Below are 9,710 nucleotides of genomic sequence, written 5' to 3'. Positions count from 1 at the left end.
TATGCCAAATGGCTTCATTCAACCCCTAAATTAATAAACACTTAGTCCGAGATTGAGGATAATTTTTATGACATGTATTCTTACATGTACATATTAACAAATAATACTAGTAACAGTTCTAATTGTGAGCTGATTACATCATTTGTGATCTGAAAATTTCAAATAACATCATAAAGATTGCTAAAATCTTGGAACTTAAGAAAACTGAGTCTTTTATGAAATATAGATAGATGACAAATATGAACAAATTTCGTTTTATTTAATAAAGTAAACAACAAATATGATTCTGAACTTTGATCGTTTATTTTATAGGATAACTTGTTCATATGCGTCTCGGGATTAAATTAAGTTGAGTTGTAGAGACATGTTGTTTTTCAAGTCTTACACATTGAACGTTTTGAATCGTCTTTGTGAACAATATGGAAGCTAATAGGTTTCACCCCAAGCTACTAGATTCTGAGTCATTCACTTCGTAGAGTAGAACAACCTTGTGAAAAATTGATTCGATCGAACATCGGAAAATCAGTCATAAATCACATTTTTTAGCTTGATCTTTTGGATAGCAGTACAGCCCAACACCAAGGTGTGAGTTGCTAGGTTGCCGATGTTCGATAAATTTGATTGTTTGAGTGATTCGGATCACATTTTTAAGTTCGAGATGATTTCCATTAGGCATAACAAACATTCCCCACAAGTGATTCGGATCACATTTTTATCAAGTCATCCTTGATTTTAACAAGCTTTTTGATGCGACATTTTGTCCGACATCAATTGAGTCCTAGTATTAGCGACCGATTTTCTTCAAATTAGTCAATCTATTTAGGTGGTGTTTAGGAGTTAATTATCTCGAATTTGGATTCTAATCCGCAGAATATCATTTTTGGATTACAATCAGAATTTGTAAAACTATTAGGATGACAACTGCATAATAAATTGTGCGTTTTGCGTGCGAAAGTATAATCAGAGTCCCAAAATTTCATCCACATGTGAATTTTGATTTCTTCTCCAAAATCATTTCGACTAGCTCCCAATACTTAATTAAAAAATACACAGTACACAAATATTTTTTTTGTTTGAGAACTGATTTTGTTTGTTCCAAAACTGCCGTGCATGAAAATCGGGTGTATCATGTACAAAGTATAAAGCTTTTATGCACTACAGTTTTGGATCTGAGGGTGCCTATTGTCCCCAAGGGACCGGTAGCGTGTCGGGCTGGTCCGGGGCGTCCATGCTCGGCAATGGACGACTCATATTGCATTTCAGATGAACAAATCTCAGTCATACGTTGTTGTTCGGATGAGATGCAATCTGAACCGTCCATTGTCGAGCATGAATGCCCCAAATCGGCCCAACATGCATGTTAGCGACAGTTTTGGGCTCCCTCCCAAACAAGAATTTTTTTTGGTGCAAACAAGGTATAGTCCACAAAGTACCTAGCAACCCATTTGAGCCATTCATCCTAGCTTTGGATGGCCTAGATCCAAGCAGAGGGAAGGAGGAGAGAGAGTGGTCGGCTGAGTAGAAGAGAGAATGCTCGAATTTGGACCGTTCAATACATAAATGAACGTCTCAGATGAGTGCTCGATACCGCCACATGATACCTAATTTGCACCCAAAAATTTATCGGAACACCTCCTTTATAGCCACAAATAGTGGCTGATTCGGGTTCTAATCGAATCGAGGCACAATTGAACCGAACTCGGGAAACCAGTGGTCAAAAACACAAACTGAAAGTGACAGACGAACCTTTCCCTCCACCTTCGATACCGAAGAGAGAGAGAGAGAGATGGCAGGGCACGTGACTTGCTGCACGTCGACGTTCTGGTTCTACGTGGTGATAGTCGCAGGCCTGGTTAGCTTCGCCGGTCTCATGGCCGGTCTCACCCTCGGCCTCATGTCTCTCGGCCTCGTCGACCTCGAAGTCCTCATGAAATCCGGCCGCCCCCAAGATCGCATATACGCCTGTACTCTCTCTCTCTCTGCATATTTGCAAATTCGTGTATTTTTATTGGTAATTCAGGTTTTGCTTACGTGCACCTATATTAATCATGTGTCCAATTCGAGCTGAATTAAAACCGGGACGGAGCCCGTATGGGTTTGCATATTAGTTTTCATACATGCATGCGTCTATCTGTATGTATTGATCATATAGTAATTCTAATTTGTGGTTCGAGCTGGCTTTAGTTTTATTGTACTGAGAATTAGGTATTATGGGTGTGAAACTGTGTTAGAGAACCCAAAAAAGAAGAAGTAGCGTGCTCTCTCTCTCATGATCATAGAGCAGTTATAAGTTGTGGTTTGAACTGGCTTTAGTTATATTGTAGAGAGAATTGGGCTATTTAGGGGTGTGAAATTGTGCTGGAGGGGAAAAGAAAAGGCAAATGAAGTGTCAAATACGTGAAAGACTCACTGAGTTCAGGATTTGGAGAATTCGTTGAGTTATGAATCAAAGTTAAGTTGCAGCTGACCTTGTTGGTTTTACGTTTTGAGTGGTGATTGGTCGGAGGTAGTCTGAATTAGGGACTGGTGATGTGCGTGGGGCCACCTTGTGTGCTGATTTTAAAACTGACCCCTAGACCCCAACTGAGTTTTAAACTAGCTTTGAGCTTTCCGAGACTAACTTAGTTTTCATACTGAAATTCTTGAGGAAAAAAACGAAGCACTCCGGGGCCATCAACTCAGATTTTTGTGCAAATCTAGCTTTTAGGTAGCAGCCGCTATGTATTAGTTTTGGTTTTCTGGCCTAAAGACATCTTTACACTCTGATTTACCTGTGATACCCTTTAGCATAACTCAAGGTTTTAGACAACGGCTGCTATGTATTGGTTTTGGTTTTTTGGCCGTCCGATACATTAACACTCCGATATACAAGTAATACCAAAAATTTATAACGTTCCGGTTGATTCTAGCTATGTATTGTTTGTATCTAATTTTTTGCCCGCTTCATGACTGCTATAGGACCACTTCAACCACCTGAAATGATGTGGCACCAAAAATGACTTCGAAAAATTCACGACCGCTACACTAGATTCCCTCAACGAATTATTCATAGTTCCGCTACCGTTTCGCGGGCCGCTGCCACTTAAAGCCTTGGCATAAATATACGGGAAAGCTTCATTAATGGAAAAATAGTTATTTGAAATGGATAAAAAAGTTTTCAAGATTTTGGGCCAAATAATATCCCTTGATTTGTGAAGTTTGAAAAATAAGTTTTCCCTTGATTTTAGTGAAAGAACGGGTATAATCATTTTGATATCAATTGGAGTAAAGTTGTGAATATAGAGTATTCCCTCAAATCTAAATCTGGTTTGGGTAGAAGTTGCATAACAATGAATACGAGATTTCAAAGGAGGTTGTAGTTTTGTATATACCTTCCCCTTCTTTGTTGGTTCACAAGGGTGTGTGCCCCCTCTGCGTCCTTTTAATAGAAGTTCCTTATTTACTTACTACAAAAAGAGGAAGAAGAAAAGATTACGTTAGAGAAACCTGGATACCCAGGAAATATATATATTCTCTCTTTTGTACTAATTTGCTTTGTTGTCGGCAGCTAGGATATTTCCAGTTGTGAAGAACCAGCACCTTTTACTCTGTACATTATTGATCGGAAACTCTATGGCAATGGAGGTGTGTGAAAATTCATTTAGTTGTATCGCTCGCTCTTCAAATGTTTATTGGCTGACTCTCGTTTGTCTCCCATGTAGTCTCTTCCCATATTCTTGGATAAGCTGGTGCCTGCGTGGGCAGCAATCTTGATATCAGTGACTCTCATCCTCGTGTTTGGAGAGGTGATCAATCATGAAAGTAAATTGACCATGGTTTTATTTCTGTGTCTGTTGCATGATCCTCAAGTTTAATTCCGACTGCAGATATTGCCCCAAGCAATTTGTACACGATATGGCTTGAAAGTCGGGGCCTATATGGCACCTCTTGTCCATGTTCTACTCTGGGCGTTCTTTCCTGTTGCTTATCCGATTAGTAAGGTATAGATGCTTAAACTAGTGATAAATTGTTGATATGGTTAGTATGTATTTGTACAAGACTTTCTGAATATGGAGTTTGGTTCAACGGGTGGATTCTTTTCATTGGAAATTGAATGGAAAGCTGAATTTCACAATTTTTTAATTTTAGATTGTAGGGAAATGTGGAAAAGGTTGCAGCATAAAAATTATTCGAGTGGAGCTGAGCTTTTTTTCTTTTGCTTCTAATCTTTTCCCTTTTTCTCTCCTTCTAATTCTAGAATGTGTGATGCGTGAATCATGTTTTCCGTTTATCTTTCTCAATCCTTTTTGAGAGATATGAAACCATAGTTGTGTCTGTTTTCTTCTTGGTTGAGCTAGCAAGTCTTCTTCTCATCATCACCTATCGGTTGACATTATATCTAGGTTTTGGACTGGATGCTGGGTAAGGGACACAGTGTTCTTCTACGCAGAGCAGAGCTTAAGACATTTGTGAATTTTCATGGCAATGAGGTACTCTATTTTGCTTTGACTCCCATTAACAGTACTCATTTTACACTTTTTTCTGTTTCATCTATTTTATTAGCAGATCATCAACCTTTCGACTTTAGTCCTATTAGAAAGTGAACTCTGATGTGTATGCTTTTCACATATTAGGCTGGGAAAGGCGGAGACTTAACACATGATGAGACAACTATCATCGCCGGGGCACTTGAATTGACGGAAAAGACAGCAAAAGATGCCATGACCCCCATATCGAAGGCATTTTCCCTTGATCTGGATGCAACTCTTAATTTGTGGGTTATGGCTGCTTGTTTAATCCCCCATCACAACTTGCACATTACTTTTGTTTTCTAACGTTTCTTTATCTATCTGCTTAGGGAGACGCTGAATGCAATAATGACAATGGGTCATAGTAGAGTTCCTGTTTATGCTGGAAATCCAACTAATATTATTGGTCTTGTCCTGGTAATTATTTTTCTTCTGCATGTTACGTCTGATACGTGCGCAAGTAAAGCTACATACATTGTTCATTTCCTTGTATTAAAACCCGGGAATTTCCTTTAGCATAGCAAATGTTTATCTCAAGCTTTGAATCGGTCCTTTATAACAAGTAAATCAACTGTAAGGATGTTGTTTAGGGCCTTATCATTTTTTTACTCACCCACTAAGCCTTGATTTTGCTCCTCGACATACCTTACAAGCAAAAACTGTATATCTTTGATCTCATGTTGGCATAACACTGATCAAAGTAAAAATGTAGGAATCACTTTGCCCGATTTAGACTTGTTTATATGATCCTGCTTTGGTATGCTTTCGTTAGATGAATCAATTTAATATCGTGAAATATAAATGGACTTAACTAATTGATACCTCTCAAGTGGTACTTCCCGAAAATAAAAAGAGACCTCTTAAATGGTAGATTGAAATTCTGATCGTACACGTTTGTTTCATGTGAAATAACATGGTTAGTCCTTGCATGTCCCTCTTTACCCATGGGTTTCATAGATGGTGTTTTCTGTTATTCATGGTTTCTATGTGGACTAAATTTACTATTTCTTACATCTGTAGGTTAAAAATCTGTTAGCAGTGGGCCCAAAAGGTGCGCTTCCACTCAGGAAAATGTTAATACGAAAAATTCCTCGGTGAGGATGATTCTCGTTTCTTGTGCACTTTTTTAGATAGTAGTTACTCTTGCTTTTCATTTAGTACAATCTATGTGTTTCTTTAGAGAGCAGGGTGTAGTGAAAGAGTTTCTTGGCCTGTCTAGGTCAGATAGCATTGCTTTTGTGAGTTGAGAATTGCACATTCAGGTGTAGGATTTCATCATGCCTATTATTACTATGTTGCGTTTACCAACCTGCAATTGAACCAATAGTGTCTTCAGTCATATTTGAAGTTTTGGGCTTTTAGAATGAGGTGCATAGTAAGTTGCAGTAATTTGCACGAGTAATATTATTCGGTCAGTATCTTGAATCAACTAGTTGATTAGTCTGGACAATGAGATGTTATGCATAACCCATCATATCTCTATTTCGTGCCGATATTACATTAAGTTGTAGTTTGCAAGCATATTCTATATACAATATGCTCCTGGGTATAATACAATACATACTATGATGCAGTTGCTGCTCAGAAATGTGTATTAAGTCCACAAATGTGTATCCATCTGTTTGCATATATTTAAAGTTGTCAGAAAGAGAAGCTTATCGTCCTTGTGTGTGCCTTTTCTTATGCATTCTTCAGGGTTTCGGAGAAAATGCCTCTGTATGATATTCTGAATGAATTTCAGAAGGGTCACAGCCACATTGCTGTTGTCTACGAAGACCAGAATGAGCCTCCAAAGAAAGCTAGAGAAGGTAAACATTTGGAATCTTTTATGTACTTTTCCCCATGTCTAATTTTAGTTTCCTAAAGAGTTCTGTTAGAGCTTGTCCCACATTGGTTAAATAGAACCTCCAAACTTAGTATATGAGCCTGGGCGGCCTCTCCACTCATTGCCAATTGGTATTGAGTTGGATGCTTTAACAAGTTCTACTTCTAAGGGTGAAATTATATACTTTCCACGATACCTTCTTCAGTCAAATATCATAGGATATATGGAAAATTTCTCAATCAGAATTTGTTGTTAATCCTATCCATCCCAACTTTGTTTGTTCCATTAAGATTTAATTACAAATATCTGTCTTGCAATTGTTGTGCTTTTCGATGCTCTGGACTATAAATGAAGCACAGTAATGTGCACAAAAATTGATTTGGGTCTCTAGGCCTGCCATCTCTGATGCCTTTCGGCTTTGATTTGGGGGCATGGTTTCGCAGCAAAACGTCCCTTTAGCTTCTCGTATCTCGGAGGTATGGGGGGCTGTTTTAGTGGTATTCTGAGAGCAACCACTTTGTGCGTATAATGCCAAAGGTTAGGCCTGACTCCAATCCTCCCCCGCCCATACCCCTAATGATTGGGGACTAGATGGGTTCTGTTATTGTTTGTTTGTATCTGTCTTGCAACTGTTTTTGACAATCACTGTTTTCAAAGTTTGAAATGTTTGTACTTCTAAACGTGTTCCTTTGGATGTCCTTATACTTCATTTAAGCTTTCTTCAAATCCTTTTGTATTTGCATTCTTTTTTCCTATCTTTGGGATTAAGCCGCATAAATTCTGACAATCGATGCTTTAACTACTGATGCTCTTATCATTTCCCTGTGCGCGTGCATCAAGATTCATGATTTAAACTTCCAGTTGAGTTTTTGTGGTTTTCCCCCCTTACTTAAAAAAGAAATGTGTGTCTGCTTTACCTCGTTCCTCATCAGTCGATAATGAGACGGATCCTGGTGCTGGTATTGAGAATCTGGGGATGAAATTTGAGTCACATGATGCTGAGGCCATGGCTAAGAGTGATGGCGATCAACAGAAGATGAGAAGTCCCCCACCTACTCCTAAATTTAAGCGGCACAAAGGTTGTTCATTCTGCATTTTAGATGTGGTGAATACTCCTATTCCTGTTTTCCCTCCCAGTCAAGTGGTTGTCGGAGTTATCACAATGGAGGATGTCATTGAAGAGCTTCTTCAGGTATGCAGACATGGTCCCAATGTATAAATAGATTTGCTGTGGTTTCAAATCCAATATTGCTTGGTAATATTCCGTACATAAATGTCAGAGTGACGATTAATTCGGCAAGAATAATAATCATTAATCATCATGATCAAGATCTGCCTGAGGCCAGCCCCTTTGTGCGTATATGGAAAAGGCTAGGTCTATACCCAATTTACGCTTCCAAGTTTCCCTTTTATGGGGACTAAGCTGGGGGTAGTTTTTTTAATTCAAGTCTACCCTTTAAATCAATAGGGCAGGCTGAATGGACCAGACCTTTCTGGTTCATTCTACCAGAATGGTGGATGTGCAAAATGTGTGAGCTCCAGTTTGAGGATGCTGCTGCAGATATCAATCCGAGGGCTTCAAATATCTGCAGAGATGAAAAAACTGAGGGGTGCTTCTTAAGACAGTTCTTAATTTAGAGGAAGCGAGTATCTTTCATGTGATTTGGTCTGGTTGACTGTGAAATAGGGAACTGCAATCCTAGGTTTGGCTCTTTCAGCCACCTTTTTCTCTTAATCTTCTCCAACACTGGTTTACTTTTTCTCCTTTCCGAGATGTCTGTGATGATATTGTTATTATTTCACGTTTCATACTGTTATGGGATACTTCTAAAGCTCTTTCCATGCCTTCCCCCTTAAATCCATCTCTGCTTTTTTCATCGTTGTAATCATCTTGAAGTGAACAGTATGTAAGATGTGGATTGCAACAGACCCTCCCAATCGCTGAACATCCTATCTGGATTTAGTAACGCTACTTGAAATAACACTTGCTAAATTGTTTTATAGTCATACGACTCATACCAGCCTATCTCATTTTGCACATGTTCTCTTGTTCAGGAGGAGATATTGGATGAGACTGATGAATATGTAAACATACACAACAGGTAAAACTTTTCTGGTGTTTCTTACTACCTTCGTGTAAATTTACCTCTTGCACACAAAGCTCGTATTGGATGGGCTCGGTCTCTGCCACTCCTGTTTTCAGTGAAACACAGGAATATCCCGTTGAACTTTGATTTGGCATGTCTTACTGAGTGCTACGTATATGGACTCGTACTTTGAGCATCGAGTGTTTGGCAGATGCGGGTATCTGATATATGTACAATATTGACATTCACCTAGAAACCATGTTTATAATTCGCGTTTACCATAGGTCATCATATGGTCCGAGAATGCTTCAGGACCCGTTTATGCTAAAACAAATAGGACAAGTGCATTAAGAAATGTAAAGAAAAATTTCTCACGTCTCCATTTCCTTTACATAACAATTAGATTAACCCGATAGCTGGATACACACACATATTGGAGTCCATATAACATACGTGAATAGCTATCAAACTGGGGACCAGGCCATCAAACCAAGTAGAGAAATAATAATTACAGGCGTAAAATGAATTGACATTGCTTTGTAATGCAGGATAAAGGTCAACATGCATGCACCCCAAGAAAAGTCTCCCGATCAGAGCTCGCCACAGCATTCGCCGGTCACTTCTAGCCCTGAAGCTTCACCACCTCGGCCTTCTCCTCCTACTCATCCTGTTTCCACCGATACTTCACAATAACAGTTTCATCCTTTGCAAACCCCAAAATTCCAGATGGCGGCCTGTTAATGAAATAGTTATACTCTTTGTTCTTTGTATGATAGTATCTAAACTGAAAAACTGGCTTTATAAAGAACACACAAGCTGAGGATGCAGTTCTATTGCAGATTTGCTTCAATAGAGTTCAAAGAAGGTGGTTGTTTGCACACTTGGCTTTAAATATTTTGTAGTTTGTAGATTGCTGTGAAGTATCTGTTGTAATCACCTATTTACGAATACCCTCCCAGTGATGTATGTATCGATTTTGTCTCTTTAAGAATTGTCCCTGTGGATGGCTGGTGGTGTTTTCCTCCCTTTTGTCCCCTGATTTTTGCCCTGATGTCTGTGATGAGTAAATTGATGATTTTTAGTGGAATTGTCACAAAACCATCTTCTTCTTCTTCTCTTGCAAGCTCACATTACTTTTTGTGAGTTTATTTGATCCAACTGTAATTGACGTACTTTACGATCGGAAGGTTTATATTTATTGGGGCATTGATCCCTAAAATCACTATGAGGCATCGTAGAAAAATCCACGAAAAAAGAGAAATTTTGAGTGCAGTAATTCGGGTATGATAA

The 9,710-nt window shown here is 38.8% G+C and overlaps 1 protein-coding gene, 1 long non-coding RNA gene and 1 other non-coding gene across 4 annotated transcripts; 2 read left to right on the top strand and 1 right to left on the bottom strand.

Annotated features, from left to right (window-relative positions):
• Positions 1-1,668: 1,668 nt before the first annotated feature.
• Positions 1,669-9,412, top strand: LOC131333179 (DUF21 domain-containing protein At1g47330). Of its 2 annotated transcripts, none has more exons than XM_058367547.1 (12): positions 1,669-1,964; positions 3,548-3,624; positions 3,702-3,785; positions 3,867-3,980; positions 4,383-4,469; positions 4,614-4,753; positions 4,838-4,925; positions 5,529-5,602; positions 6,204-6,316; positions 7,266-7,525; positions 8,389-8,435; positions 8,969-9,412. In XM_058367547.1, the coding sequence occupies exons 1-12, from the start codon at positions 1,787-1,789 to the stop codon at positions 9,111-9,113; spliced, it is 1,407 nt and encodes a 468-aa protein (XP_058223530.1). In that variant the 5' UTR covers positions 1,669-1,786; the 3' UTR covers positions 9,114-9,412. The 2 variants fall into 2 exon arrangements, with proteins under 2 accessions (XP_058223530.1, XP_058223531.1); XM_058367548.1 differs by having other exon boundaries at positions 1,674-1,964; positions 6,204-6,319; positions 7,290-7,525.
• LOC131333180 (uncharacterized) lies at positions 2,298-3,020 on the bottom strand. Its single transcript, XR_009201745.1, has 2 exons — positions 2,879-3,020; positions 2,298-2,583 (listed from the first exon to the last, which is right to left on the bottom strand). It is a non-coding gene; the product is annotated as an uncharacterized LOC131333180 (long non-coding RNA).
• LOC131334929 (small nucleolar RNA snoR100) lies at positions 6,676-6,783 on the top strand. Its single transcript, XR_009202331.1, has one exon. It is a non-coding gene; the product is annotated as a small nucleolar RNA snoR100 (small nucleolar RNA).
• Positions 9,413-9,710: the final 298 nt, after the last annotated feature.

The sequence above is a fragment of the Rhododendron vialii genome, chromosome 7a (genome assembly GCF_030253575.1).
Source record: "Rhododendron vialii isolate Sample 1 chromosome 7a, ASM3025357v1".
Lineage (NCBI taxonomy): Eukaryota > Viridiplantae > Streptophyta > Magnoliopsida > Ericales > Ericaceae > Rhododendron > Rhododendron vialii.
This window is presented reverse-complemented; position numbering and strand designations above follow the sequence as displayed.